This window comes from Paroedura picta, chromosome 5 (assembly GCF_049243985.1).
Source record: "Paroedura picta isolate Pp20150507F chromosome 5, Ppicta_v3.0, whole genome shotgun sequence".
In the NCBI taxonomy this organism is placed as follows: domain Eukaryota; kingdom Metazoa; phylum Chordata; class Lepidosauria; order Squamata; family Gekkonidae; genus Paroedura; species Paroedura picta.
Window position 1 is genome coordinate 92840356 of NC_135373.1, and position 15503 is coordinate 92855858.

General features: G+C 41.6%; 1 protein-coding gene across 3 annotated transcripts in view; it reads left to right on the forward strand.

The window, feature by feature from the left end:
- Window positions 1-747, forward strand: part of CRADD (CARD and death domain containing adaptor protein) — a 35802-nt gene extending 35055 nt beyond the window's left edge. For all 3 annotated transcript variants that reach the window (XM_077339044.1, XM_077339045.1, XM_077339046.1), the window contains one exon: window positions 115-747. In XM_077339044.1, coding sequence (XP_077195159.1) covers window positions 115-416 — 302 coding nt within the window. In that variant the 3' untranslated portion in view covers window positions 417-747. The remainder of the gene's footprint in view (window positions 1-114) is intronic.
- The last annotated feature ends 14756 nt before the right edge of the window (window positions 748-15503 follow it).

Sequence of the window (15503 nt, forward strand, 5' to 3'; positions counted from 1 at the left end):
GTGTCCCTGGTAGTACCCAGTGTTTTCTGATTTGTCCTTTTCTTCTGGTAGTAAAAGCTGCAAGTTGCAATTAATGTGTTTCATGTTAATGTATTTGTACTTTTCATTCCTTAGGGGACGAAATGCCTGAAATTTCACAACGCATTTTGAAGAATCTACCAACTGATCAGCAGTTGTGCAAACTTGCTAGAAGACTTGGGCCTGAATGGGAACACATAGTTTTGCATTTAGGTTTGACACACAATGACATTTACTATTGTAAAGCCAATAATCCCTACAATGTGCAGTCACAGATTGTGAATGCATTTATTTCATGGAGACAACGTTTTGGGAGTAGAGCTACTATTGAAAGTCTGTGTGCTGGTTTGAAAGTGGGAGAAGTTGACTCTTCTGTGATCCAAGAGATGATTCAGTAACCTTGGGCCAACTGCCCTGATCCTTAGGGGAGGGTGGCATACAAATGTAAGTAAGTAAGGTTCTACAGTTCTGTAATGAAAAAAATAAATCCAGCAGCTCCACTGAACTGTTTATCAGGTTAAAATGGTGGAGGGAAACCAGATGTTCTTCAGTCTCTTTGAAAAATTAAGAAATCAGTTGCCTTTGCCTATAGTACTGTGGATACACAAGAGTTAGTTCTGTTGTGGCCAGGAGAGCTTTTCAGTGGTGATGCCTGATATATAAAATGCTGTCTCCAGTGATGTCATTATTCTCTTTTTAATGTCACATTAAAAACTGTTAAGGACTTGATTTTTTGCTACTGTGTGTGTTTTTTTGGTTGATGTTTGATGCACATGTTTCTGCTTGGGTTTCCTGTTGGATGATATAAAAAATCTACAAACACAGATTCTGTCAGATTCTGCTGACATTTGGTAGGTGTGGGTGTTTGAAAATTCAGGAACAACAGGGAACATTTGATGTAGTCAGCGGTTGTACACTTTAGAAACAATGCACACATATAATTACAGCTTTTTATGTCTTGGGGAGTAGAACAAAGCTGTGTTAGCCTGTTATAGCAAAACTAAAACTAGTGTGGCATCTTTAAAAAGCATGAATGAATGCCATGCTAAAATAAACATTTGTTAGTCTTTATAGTGCCCCTAGACTCTGGTTTATTTTTGACAGAAAGGTTTATTCTCGAATTGTAAAGGACAAGTATAACCAGTCTGTCTGGGTAGAATAAGAAACTTGCAAAAAGGTTGCAGAAATACCTGCCTGTTAGAGTAAAATAAAACAAAAGTCGATTTAACGCCGTGAAGACTAAGATTTATTTCAATATAAGCTTTGTAACTCTTGACTCATTTCCTTAGATATGTTGTCAGTCTTTAAAGTGCCCCTGGAATTTTGTTTGAGGATAGGATTCAGATCACCATTCAGACACTAATCTCACTGGCTGAGTTTCAGCCATTCGTTATTTCTCAGTTTAATGTTCTTAAGGGCATATTTTAATTTTAAGGCTATTTTACTTTGTTCTTATAACAGGAGATTTTGATCACAAGGATCACTGCTTGTAACACTGTGCACCATTATTATTTAAAAGATGTTAAATTTCAGAGTGGGCTAGCTGAGGAATGAGCTATGGAAGAAACTATAATCTTATTAGATTCTACATTTAAGTACCCATTTAATAGATGCCTTTCCGGACGTCTCTGGAATCCACTGCAGATTGATGGAAAATCAGAGAAGGCCAAAAAAAAAAAAAAAAAAAAGCTTATTTTATCAAGTAACTGCTATCCGTTCTTCTGGGGGAATATAATTTTGTTTTCCACCCTGAATCATTGCTTCCCAATGGCTTCTTCTAATACTATTCCACTAATATCTAAGGGGCATTGCATGGTGGGCAGGGTAAACAACATTTACTTTTACATGAAGCTGGTGATCAGACCAGTCTACAAATATACCCCATTGACTATAAAATTACATACAACCCCCAATTGTGGTGGTGGGTATATAAGGGTATATAAGGGCCCCTGGGCACTGTCTCTAGCCCTGCCCCTCAAACCTGGAACAAGCCCTGAGTAGCATACATGATTTTATTCTCCTACCAACGCTGTGAGAACAAAATAGGGACTAATTTGGATACTGAGAAAACTGTTCTCTTTTGGCTACCAGTATCCAAATACAAATGTTGTGTTCAGTTCATGAAACATATTTTGATGCCAGCTTTGTGGATATGACAAAGTTTATGAAATAATGTTAATAATAAATGTCAGCTACTTCACGCCCTTGCACATCATATTCACTAATATGAAACACAGATACTCAACATCAATGGCAGTTCTGTTCCGTGATCCCCCTAAATTCTTTTTGTCATGTTGTAGAACAGGGTTCTGCTTTTTATTACTCTGTTAAAAGGATTGTGCTAAAGGGAAAACAGTAAGCTCCAACAACTGTTGCTAATGAGCTCCATTTGATGGCTCTGAAATTAATTAGGGCTGGGTCAGGTTACATTAACAAGGGCCTGTTATAATTAGGGCTCTTAAGACAGGCTTGCTTGCCTAGGAAAATGTTTGAGAACTCTCTGAGAAACAGACTTTATTTCCCCTACTTTAAAAGGTTTGCTAATCCTAAATGCCAACAGAACAAGTAAATATGTAAGAATGCATATTCTCAGAATAGTTTGTGCTTTTTACAGTTTATCCAATTATATGAGTAGTAAAATCTGCAACTTTGTTATAATGTCACATGGCAGAGAATTATGTTAAAAGAATTCACTTTTCTTTCTGATAAACTGGATTTGGGATGAACAGATGGGTAACATTTTCTTAACTGTGCACCTTCTGCTATAGATATTCATTCTTTTAGGTTATAAGAGAACATAAGAGATGCCATGTTGGATCAGGCCAATGGCCCATCTAGTCTAACGGTCAGTGATACGCAGTGACTAAAACCCCAGATGCCACCAGGAGGTCTACCAATGGGGCCAGAGTTCCAGAAGCCCTCCCATTGTTTCTCCCAAGCACTAAGAATACAGAGCTTCACTGACCCAGACATAGTGTTCCCTCTATACCTTGTGGCTAATAGCCACAGATGGACCTCTGTGCCATAGGTTTTTCCAATCCCTTCTTGAAGTTCCATGTTTATCCAATCCCCTCTTGAGAACACTTTCATATTTGCAAACAATAATACACATTTCCCTGTCGCATTCATTTTGCTAATAGCCTCAAGAAGTGGTGCTGTTGAATATAACAGCAGACAATATTATGCAAAGCAGAATCAATATTACACCTGAGAGCCAGTTTGGTGTAGTGGTTAGGAGTGCGGACTTCTAATCTGGCGAGCCGGGTTCGATTCTGCACTCCCCCACATGCAGCCAGCTGGGTGACCTTGGGCTCCTCACAGCACTGATAAAACTGTTCTGACCGGGCAGTGATATCAGCGCTCTCTCAGCTTCACCCACCCCACAGGGTGTCTGTTGTGGGGAGAGGAATGGGAAGGCGACTGTAAGCCGCTTTGAGCCTCCTTTGTGTAGGGAAAAGCGGCATATAAGAACCAACTCTTCTTCTTCTTCTTCTTTGTTCAATGCATTTGCATTTTTGTTGTTCCACAATCTATCACATCTTGCTAAACTACTTGTTTTATTATTGCACGTCTAAACATTTCAAAACACAACTGGGTATTTCCTGCGACTCATCACCTTATTTGCAATTCCATTTTTTGAAGGGGCTGTGAAGGATTTAAAAGGAGATGATTCCTTTTATGTGGCTATTTCTCTCTTAAATATGCTTCCTCCCTCCTATTTCAAAGTGCTTTTAATTCTTAGACATTATGTGTCAAACGTAGTACATGGTGAGAATTTTTCTGCAATAATCAGAGAAAGTCTTGTGGGTTCACACTTGTTTCTTAGTGGCGTAATGCTGCTAAATATTTCTGTTGTTTTCTCTTTTTCAGACAATAGCATGACAGGTCCTGCTTCTTATAGCTGGAGTAAGTGGTGAAGCTCTCCATGCACCCTTTCCTCTTTACATTTCCAAGAACCAGAGTTGTACGCCCTTCTAGGTAATAAAGATTTCTCTGAAAACATCAAGATGCCCAGGGGATCCCATTTGGAACAAGGCAGTTTAATTGCCAATCCTTTTTTTTTCCTTCTGGAGCATGGAAGTCCCTTGGGGCTCTATTGCCGTCATTTGTGACGTATTCAGACCCGTTGGCGTCCATAGGTAAGCAGGCAGGCCATTCTTGCTGGTGCCACAAGCTGTGCTTAATTACTAACTTAAAAGGCACTGGGGTTCAAGCTTCTCTTTTGATTTAGAAGCTCTCTTCCTTAACCCCCCAAATTCAGTTGAGAAACATCAAGACAAAGCACACTGCACTATATTTCTGCTATTGAATACAGCAGATTATCTGGCTAAATCCTAAACTTTCAAGCAAACGAATATCTTTGACATGCGGTAGCTATAAAATATGCTACTGGTTGAGGGTTTTCAGTGGAAAGCACAGACCTGCAGGAAGCACCACGGTATTACCTGAGCACAGAAGGCAGCAGAAAACTGTCGCCACTTACAGAAGCACATTAATTGGTCATTTGCTGTCCTATAGCATGTAGAAATATCTGGATATGTTATAAGCCTCTTTAGGGCTTCTATTTAAAAGGTGCTTGGGAGCCATCAATAGAAATTAGAGAAAATACCAGCACAATTTTGGTTTGAAGCAGCACAACGAAACAAAATCAGAGTCCACCTTGAAGACCATAAAAGATTTATTCAAGGCATGCGCTTTCAAGTCTGAGGAAGAGTGCTTGCACTCGAAAGCTCACACCTTGAATAAATCTTTGTTCTTCTTAAAGGTGCCATTGGACTCTGATTTTGTACAGTAGTTACTGTAAGTGTTAAGCCAGCAAACCCAAGGAGTTAAATCGGTACGCTGCCTGATGCATCACTGCTATTTATAACATAAATCACAGGATGGCATAAGGCTATGGGGCAGGTTTAGCATGTATCGCCACTTGCTAAAGTACTTACAGTGTCCACTGTATGTTATCATTACCTGTCTCATCAGCTGGTGCATCCACAGGATTTCCAGTTCTCTGTTTACTGCCACTACAAATGGAGTGTCCACGTGGGAGTTTTATATGCACTTTTCTCCATCTGTCATTTCCCCTACATTTCCCCCCACTGTGCTAATAGGGGGTACTTTTTATTTATTTGCTTTGTTCTGTTTTTTAAGGGCTTTCTGAACAGCAGAAGTAGGGAATAGATAGTTAGAAGACGAATTGATATTTATACCCCACTTTTCACTGCCCAAAGGTTCAGTGAGCTTACAATCCCCTTCCCTTCCTCTCCCCATGACAGACACCCAGTGAGGTAGGTGAGGCTGAGAGAGCTCTGACAAGACTGCTTGGTCAGAACTACACTATCTGGTCTGTGATAACCCAGAGGTCATCCAGATGGCTGCATCTGGAGGAGCAGGTATGGGTAATTAAACCTGGCTCACTGCTTCTAATCAGTACACCAGTCTCTGGAAGGGTTTCCTGAATGGGTAGAAGTTAATTGATTTTTAATATATATTTTTAATTTCTTAAATATTTATCTCATGATATGACCATATATGGTCACATTGACCTGCCCTCCCCTTCAAAAATGGCCATGATGGGAGGGAGTGGGAAGCGGAAGGGCTCCAGGTGGGTGCTAGATAGTTAAAATTAGTTGCCAGGTAATAATTTTTTAGTTTTTTAGTGATTAATTCTTAGAATATAAGTGTTATTAATACACTATAGGCATGGATTTTTAATATATTGTAAACCACTTTGAGCCCTTTGAGAGAGTGGTGGTTTAGAAATATAATAATCATCATAATTAGTATTGCTTTCTAGAAATTTATAATCTTTTTTAAACTGTTGAAAATCCTCTACCAGTGTGGTGGGGAAACTGAGGGCTGCAAGAAGGTAATGGAAGGAAAATGGTGTTATGGGGTAAGACTTCTGAAAATGATGGACTTTCCTGTCTAGATGGCATGCTAATGTACTTGAACTATGTTATGTCCACAAAAATTGGAACAAAGCTGGAGAAAACCTGGAACTTAACAAACATGAAAATGACTTCAGCCTTTCTCTTTCTTTCTTTCTTTCTTTCTTTCTTTCTTTCTTTCTTTCTTTCTTTCTTTCTTTCTTTCTTTCTTTCTTTCTTTCTTTCTTTCTTTCTTTCTTTCTTTCTTTCTTTTTTGCTGTTGAGAAATCCCTGAACCATTCTTCAGACTTCAAGAAACCCCAGAGGTGGCACAACCATGGCCCTCATGATCTTTATCACACTGGGGTTGTTTCAAGTGTTCTAGCATATCCACACCTGATTTGATCAGGGCTTTTTGCAGCTCTGAAAACAGAGGCATCCCCTTCCTGTGTGGGCTGGCAGGATCCAGTTACATTCTAAGATGGAAAGAAATTCCTGTGTTTGTGCTACCAGTGAGCATAACGAAGAAGCCGCGTCGGCTGTTTCAGGCATCTGTTCCACCTTGTTTGAATTCTTAGAAGGTCAGGGCCTGGTGTGAATATTTGGTGTACTGTGTGCATCACTGTTAGTTTCTTGGTGCAATGAATTTAGGATTCTCAGCCTCCGGCTGAATAAATACAAAGGAAAATGTGATGAAGCCTAAATAAGGCAATTTCTGAACACGTGAAATACTCCCGTTACTGTATGATGTGACATGGCAGTTAAATATCAATTGATAATAAGATATGGAGAAAATAAACGTAAGGAAAGAGAAAAAAGTTTAGGCAATGATTAACTCAATATATTAAAATTTACACATTACAAAGGCATACTGGACAGATTTGAAAAACCTACGTTTGCTTAAAGGTAAGCAACCTCCTCTTGCAATACTGCCTCTACCCAATCAGAACGCTCTTCCTATTGCTATCATTGGCAGCTCCTACTGAGACTATGTTGCCGCCACCGCTTGCTATTATGCAACATCATGACACAAGTAATAGAGACAGTGCAGCCTCTTAAATCCTTTGGGGAACTCATTCCATAGAGTGGAAGCTATAATGGGAAAACCTTGACCGTTTCCACACTGGGAACTTTGCTGTCCTGATGCCCATGTGGGAGCATAAATCCGGGGTGGATGAGGTGCACTGGGCCAAATGTGCCCCAGTGTGGACCAGGAAGAGGTGCGGCAACCTGCCATGGCTCAAACTCCAGCCTGCAGCCCGGCGTGGAGCTTTCCGTGTGGAACGGTCCTTGGATTCTGGTTGATTCCAGCCAAACTATCCTAAACAGGGGGGATGGGGGGACGGACTAGTGGCCTGAGAACAGCAGTTGGCACATAGGAACAGTCCTTTAGACATTTGGGTCTAAAGCTGTGAAGGGTTTTAAAAACCATAACCAGCACCTTCAATTGAAATGAATTTAAAGGAAGACACAGAAGAATGGTAACACTTTTTATTCAGACTGAGACTAAGGTCCAGACACAATAGGAAGCAGGAGAGAATTGGGGAGAGTAATTTAAGGAAACCTTTCAACTGGTGAGGATGGCTGAGTTGGAGGACAGAAATAAAAGACATAAAAAACCTGCAGGGACTTAGAAAGTGAGGGTGCCAGAGAAAGATGTGTGGACTAAAGCGTGCTTTTAAAGGTAAAAAGGGGATTATTTTCACAGTGAAATTTAAGACAAGCAAGTGCTGGATGGTGAGTTAGAAAAAGTCTGATTGTGTGTATGTGTGTGTGTAACTGAGAGCCAGTTTGGTGTAGTGGTTAGGAGCGCGGACTTCTAATCTGGCATGCCGGGTTCGATTCTGCACTCCCCCCACATGCAGCCAGCTGGGTGACCTTGGGCTCGCCATGGCACTGATAAAACTGTTCTGACCGAGCAGTAATATCAGGGCTCTCTCAGTCTCACCCACCCCAGAGGGTGTCTGTTGTGGGGAGAGGAATGGGAAGGCGACTGTAAGCCGCTTTGAGCCTCCTTCGGGTAGGGAAAAGCGGCATATAAGAACCAACTCTTCTTCTTCTTCTAATTGTGGATTCTGATGAACTAGGGACTAGGGATGTTGCAAAAGCAGCCAAGAGAAAGGATTGAATCATCATAATGTTGTGCCTTGATTTGTCAGTTTTGTAGAATGATAGAGGGCCAAGAAGGAGAAGATAAACTAAGAAGCTTTGCAAATAGTTGACGGGGTAAATGACGATAATCAAAATAAGAGTAATTGGGGATGGCAAAAGGATAATTGTATATTTAAAATATGAATAATTATGAGAAAGGAAGCTTGAGAGGCCAAGCATTAAAATAGTAGCAAAAGCTGCAGAGTTCTAGTGGCACTTTAAAGATTAACGGACTTCTTGTGGCTCAGGCTTTGGTGGACTAAATCTCACCGCATTAAAATCAAGAAGTAAAATATCCCCAGTCAAAACTGGCCAATGATTAAACTGCTCGTGTGAAGCCTTGTAATTTATGACACAGCAGTTTCCATTTTAAAAATAGACGCTTGTTTTTAAAATTTCTGGTTTTCAAAGCCTGCTATAGCTGTGAGGATGAGTGGGTGCCTGAGGAGGCTGAGTAGCCTAAAGTAGAGGTGGTCATTTTCTTAATCCTGAGAGCAGAAACCTCCATGGTTAAGCCCCTGACAATTGACAGGGAAAGGTCTGGCCTTACCTGGAGCTACCACAGCTCTACATTCTGAGGGAAGTTGGCTAGGGCCATGCCTTGAGTTGGCATATTATATATCCTGGACACAAGGAACTAAATTCAAGGCAGTGGGGTCAAAGGGCCATTAAATGCTTTTATTGAAAGCTCAACTGTATACAAGAACAGAGCAGTAGCCAGTCACCACCACAGTAACTGGTGATCACACAATCCTCCCAAGTTTGCTAAACTAATGTATTCCCTCAAGAATGAAAGAAATTTCTGGTCTTAATTAATCAAAGACATCATCAAGGTCACTACTTCAGACATCTAAGAAAGTTGGCTGTAGTCCACAGAAACTTGGTTTATATAGGTATCTGCTTGCTGGTTTATATGCTACCTTTTTGTTAAAAAAAAGAACACCCAAGATGGTTAGCAAATATCCTGTCAATATCAAATTGTCAATAAAGTAGTACCATGTTGAGGCTATTTTTGAGGACCTGAACACTGAGATGTGGCTGAGCAGTTGGGTGGAAAACCTCTGCCCTTGGCTGAAAACTCGCCCCAGGCAGAGGCCACTAGATCTAGATGTTTAAGCACAGCAAACTAACTCTGTTCACTCTACTTCTGAAACAAATATGGAGAAGTGTGAGGGGATTTGCCCCACTGACCCCCACTCCCATAGGCTATATCCACAGCAGGAGGGCTGTGTGCATGTGTGTGGGATGTCTGTGGCTTTCCTCTCACCATACTTCCTTCTGTTCACTATCCAACCAGGAGGTTTTCACTTGTTTGCGGAAGGCACAAAGGTGAGACTCTCTGAATGGAATCCAAGCTTTTAGAACAACCCTTTACTATAACACATTAGATTCTAGAGCACGTTAATAGAAAAAGCATGTTACCACTACAGGGCTTTGGCAGAACTAAGAAAAGAAATGAAACACTAGTCTAAACTTTATTGTCGTCGTGACATTAACTTAGCATCTGCACCTGGGATCAACGCAAGCCTGCGAGCACCTCAAAAACAGAGGCCTGTTTCCCCTTCTCCCCAGTCCTGGCTGGAGTGCATCTGAGGACAGTGTGTTCAGGTCTTGTAACCCTTCCTGCCCCAGTTGGCTGGGTTTCCTTCTGCCTCATCATAAGGTTGGCAGTGCAATCCCAAATGAAGCACTCTTCCCTCTAGTCTGCTTAGAGTGCACATCTCAGATCTTTCTGGCCCAGTTCTGGTAATCCATTCTGCCCTTTCCTAGCAGTTGGGAAAAGGCTTCCTTCCCTGCAGAAAACTCATTTCTTGCTCAGTGGGCAATTTAAGTTGTTTATAGTCTCATCATTTCCTGGGAAAGAATGGTCCTCCCTGCAATCCAGCCTCCAGTCAAGGCAGCAGGCACCTCTCTATCATGAGAGGGGTTTAAAAACAACAGTTTTGGAAAGTGGGGCAGGTTTTGAAGGCATGCACACACTTTCTCAAGTTTTCCCTCTTGGTTGTGTAGTGTCCTTCATGAGCCAGCCCTTCATAGCATTCCTTGAATTGTCCTAGTCTTATTTGGGCTGATCATCCACTGCTGTGCAGTTCTCACTGTTTCCTTTAACAAAGGGAATTTACATCTCCATTATGAATATTTTTATTTACATTTAGTTTAGTTTCAAACAAAATAGATGGTTAATGAAACATCCAGGCAAACATTCCATCATGTCCTGTTTGCATAGTGGAAAGTTTTCAAACTCACTGCTGAAGCAAAGGAAGGCAATCCGTAGTACAATTGGCCTTGATATTCTGCATTCTTTTGCAGGCTTTCATCACAGGTGGTTTATTGAGCTTTCTGGTTTTCAGGAAATTGTGTACAATCATTTTCCAAGAGCAAAGCTGGATCAGCTCCAGGGTATCTGCCTAACAGCTGAGTAGAATTCAAGGACATTTACTTTCCATAAAAATGTAATGAATTTGATAAGGTGGATCAATAACTGGTTGACAGATCATTTCCAGAGAATACTTGTTAATGCTTCAGCATCCTCTTGGAGAAGAGTGACAAGTGGAGTACCCCAGGGATCTGTTCTGAGTCCTCTGTTGTTCAACATATGTATAAATGCTTTGGATGAGGGGGGTACTTATTAAATTTGCAGACAATACTAAACTGCGATGGGTAGCAAACCAAAGACAAAATCAGAATACAGGATGATCAGTAGCATGTGCAAAAAGGATCTTGGAGTCTTAGTAGACCATACATTGAACAAGAGTCAGCAGTGTGACTAAAAAGGCAAATGGAATTTTGGGCTGTAACAATCAGAGTACAGTGTCCAGATCAGGGGAGGTGATGGTGCCGCTTTACTCTGCTCTGGTTCAGCCTCACTTGGAGTACTGAGTTCAATTTTGGGCACCTCGGTTGAAGAGGGATGTAGACAAACTGAAATGTGTCCAGAGGAGGGCAACAAAGATGGTGAGGGGTTTGGAGACCAAGACCTATGAGGAAAGGTTGGGGTTTCTTGGTCTGTTTAGCCTAGAGAGGAGACGTCTGAGACGGGATCTGATATCCATCTTCTGGTTTTAAAAGGCTTCCATGTAGAGGATGGAGCAGAGATGTTCTCTCTTGCCCCGGAGGGACGGACCAGAAACAATGGGATGAAATTAATTCAAAAGAAATTCCATCTAAACATCAGGAAGAAGTTACTGTCAACTAGAGTGGTTTCTCAGTGGGACATGCTTCCTTGGGTGGTGGTAGGTCCTCCATCTTTGGAAATTTTTAAACAGAGGCTGGATAGCCATCTGACAGAGAAGTTGATTCTGTGAAGGTTCAAGGGGGTGGCAGGTTACAGTGGATGAGCAATAGGGTTGTAAGTGGCCTGCATATTGCAGGGGGTTAAACTAGATGACCCAGGAGGTCCCTTCCAACTCTATGATTCTATGATTCTGGTGGGGATTGTTTTATTCAGACAAGCATCTTGGTCCATTTCCATATATACACTGTAAACATTTGTGAACATTTATTTTGGTCCTCAGTATTCTTACAATTGGTGCTAAATATAGATAAGATCCATCTAGTCCATCCAAGTCCAATGCAATGATGGAAGGTGGGTCTTCTAACTAGAGAAGATGGGGTCTGAAGCCTGATTAGTTCAGTCCGCCTGGGTGTCCTCCTATATTGCTGGGTCATTCTATGAGTTTGAACACCCTACATTATTAGGATTTTTTCCAGTTCAGTATGCTGGGCAGTCTGGAATGTGCTGCTAGTATGTTGAGTGGAGCACTTCTTGCCTCTCTTTGTATGTGATGTGTAATTTGGCCCTAAGAGGAACATCAGGACGACCAGGTAAGATCGCTTAGTTGTTGAAAAGACTGCTCCCCCGTTCTAAATCTTAAGTGTGCTCCATGCTGTTCCCTAGGGGTTAAAGGCAAATGAAGATAATTTTCAGGAAACCTGAAGTTTAATTATTTACAATTTTATTATTATACCGTCCCTCCCCACAAGCAGGCTCAGGGCAGTTTACAATAATAAATTAAAATATTGTTGAAAACAGTTAAAACACGGTTAAACTAATCACACACCCCCATCCATCTCATCTGCTGTAGTGGCCCTACTAGATAGTATAAATAAATAAAAGGGAGGGAGCCAAGGAGAGGAGGGAGGCCTGTGTGATTTTAGACCACCATGGCCTCAGCCGTAGGCCTGCCTCCTCTTTAAAAAAACCTCTGCCTCACATAAAAAATGCTATCTGAAAGCCTTCCTTCTCATCCTGAGAAGCCTTGGAGATATTCCAGCCAGTATGGGAAAGTGGACCTTGGAGGCCTGAGGCTTTTCCACATTCTTATTTTACTCACTGGCCAATTCCCATGTCTTTGGTGAGGAGGTCTGCTCTGCACATGTTTTGCTCCCCCTATTTCAATATTTCCAGCATATCTCCCTGCAGATTTAAACTGTGGTTTATACTGGTAATAAATAAAACTGTGATATTGTATCGACCGCATGCAAAACATGTGCAGAATAGGGGTGGGGTGGGGGGAAACAGGAACTTACCAGCAAATAAAATGAGAATGCAGAAAACCCCTGAATTTGAATCCCTCAATTCCAGATGATGTTGTATGTCAATAAGCTGCTATTTGTCTCTATTGACATTCCTGCCTCTTTCGATGCAGTGTCTTAAACTGACAAAAGCAAACTTTGATGTTAGTAATCCATGTTTACACATACAGCATGAATATACCATGGCACACTTTTAATATTTGATTAAATTGTCCCTGGGTTAATAACAGTAGTGTTAAAATAGGCATCTCTATTTTTGCCTTATGTCTTTACAATAAAGCAGGTTAAATAATTAAATTAAAAAGCTATCTATCTATATAATCTGTATATAAAAATAAAAAGCCCTCAGTCATTCAGTGACACTGAATAATAATATGGCTTGGTTTCAGCAGATGGTATATTTCTGCAGCAGATTTCAGTTTTTTTACATGTGCAGCCAGAGTCAACATTAATAATTAACACAAATTTCTGTGTTTTCAGTTCCTCTGTAGTTCTTACTTCATTCATAGAATCATAGAGTTGGAAGGGACCTCCAGGTCATCTAGTCCAACCTTCTGCACTATGCAGGAACTCACAACTACCTGCTCACCCAAAAATTTACCTACCATCCCACAGTGTAAGGTTTCAGTAAAGTTGTGTTTAGTACTCACTAGTTTACACAGATTAACTTTTGAGTCTCGTTTTAATTCTACAAAAAAAAAAGGAAAAAAAGAATCCTACTTACAGAATTTCAATGCAAACTTTTCTCAGGTGAACAATGTTTGAGCCCAATGGCACCTCTAAGACCAACAAAGTTTTATCCAAGGTATAAGCTTTTGTGTGCTTGCTTTATTGGTGTCAAAGGTGTCATTAGCCTCAACTTTTGTGCTGCTGCTTCAGGCCAACATAGTTACACATCCGAATCTTTCCCCAGGCAAAAACCTCTTTTTGAACCGTGCCTTTAAACCTAAAACAAAGAAGCTGATGCCACTCAAACAAGCCAGGCCATAACAACAGCATAAAATACATAGCAGCTTACAATGCTGTAGATAAAATGGCCAGATCATCCTTATCCATAGTTCCTCTATATATTTGTGAAACAGCCTAGGGGGTGGGACATGTCTGGCTGTCCAAGTAGGAATAGGGCCAATAGGGATTGGCCCTGCCCCTGCAGCTCCGGTCCTCCATCCCTGGACTCTAGCCTAAGGTGACCAGATTTTAACATTGGTAAAGCAGGACACCATTGACCAGGGGGGTTCTTGATTAAAAATTTGGTCTATATGGAGCAACAAAAAGTTTCATAGAATGCATAGAACCCAAAAATAGTATTGTAATATATATATTTTTAATTTCAACATAAATACAATTTGCCAGGTACCCCCAGATGTCCCTCCAAAAGTTGGAAAATCTGGTCACCTTACTCTAGCCTCTTTGCTCTCAGATGCGCCTCAGTGCCTGGAGCCAACAGCAGGTAAGGGGAGAGGGCCCTGGGCAAAGGGTTGTGGTGGAGGGCTTGCTAACAAGGGCCTCATGGCCTGTTAAGCAAGGCCTGCTAAAAAAGGGCCTCTTGGCCTGCTAGGCTGGGCCTGCTAACGAGCTCTGTTCTGGGCCTGCTAACGAGCTGACCAGCCCCTACCCACCCCACTTGATCCGGCTGCAAGCTGCAGCCCAAAGCCACCTTAAGCTGCCTGGCCGGGGCCCAGGGGAGGGGGCCCTTTCAAGGCCCATTCTTAGGAACGGGTTTTGAAGCTAATTTAAAAGATAAAATATTACAGGCCTGGGTAATGCTCAAGACTGGCACCTTGGTGTAGTGGTTAAGAGTGGTAGCCTCTAATCTGGAGTGCTGGATTCCCGAATCCTCCACATGCAGCCAGCTGGGTGACCTTGGGCTAGTCATAGCCCTGTTATAACTGTTCTTGTAGAACAGTTCTGTCAGAGCTCTCTCAACCAACTCTTCTTTTTCTCCTAAAAAAAGAGCAAAATAGGGACTAGACATACTTCTTCCTGTGTTCTCTACTCTCAATCTGAAATGCAAGCCAACAAACAAAGAAATAAGAACCAGAGAACCACACTATGGGTGTAAACATGACTTGGGGACATCCCCCAGATTTTTAAAAATTGTATGGTGTGTGTAGCATAGCCAGGAGACCCAAGGGTTGTCTGGCAGCCAAGCAAGAGACATTGCCTGCCTCTACCTCATGACCCTTAGTGTTCATTGGAAAAAAATTCATCCAAATCCTTAGAGTCCCCTATGCAAATACTAGCCAGAACTGGCCCTGCTTAGCTTCTGAGATCTGACAGGATTGGGCTTCCCTGGGCTATCCTGGTCAGGGCTTCTCCCCCAGAAAACTGTAATGAGTAGATCATTTGGTGGCACCCATCAACTTCCTGGACACAGAGACCTGATACATTGATGTTAAGAACTGCCATAATCATTTCTAGTGTGCCTGCTAGCGATCAAACTTTTTTTGGAAGACACTGGAAGCTTTAAACCGCTGTTAGCTCCAGGGGGAAGTGGGGAGATGGGCTTTCCAGGGCTAACAGCAAGCTCACAGGAGAAAAGGATGAACCTTCCACCCTCCTCCTACGGGATCACTTCTGGAATTCAAATCAGCCTTTCATTTTCACCCTAGATCTATGCCGTTCAGCAGCCCTCAGAGTCTTAGAAACAAGATTTCAACGAGGATCAAGGCACTGAGCCCTCATATATGTCTTCACCTGGAAACAGTCAACAAGCATTTGAGTTATTATTTATTCATTCTGAATATTTCTGTGCTCCTCTTCAGAGTCCTGGTCAAGGCACGTTAGAATTAAAAAACACATTATAGAACACAAGTCATTAAAAAGCACAAGCCATTAAATATAAGCAGTATAAAAACTGTCCATAAAACTAAGCAGCCATTAAAAAGCTGGTCATAACCTCCTCATTAAAAGCCTGGGTAAAATTTGTTTTGG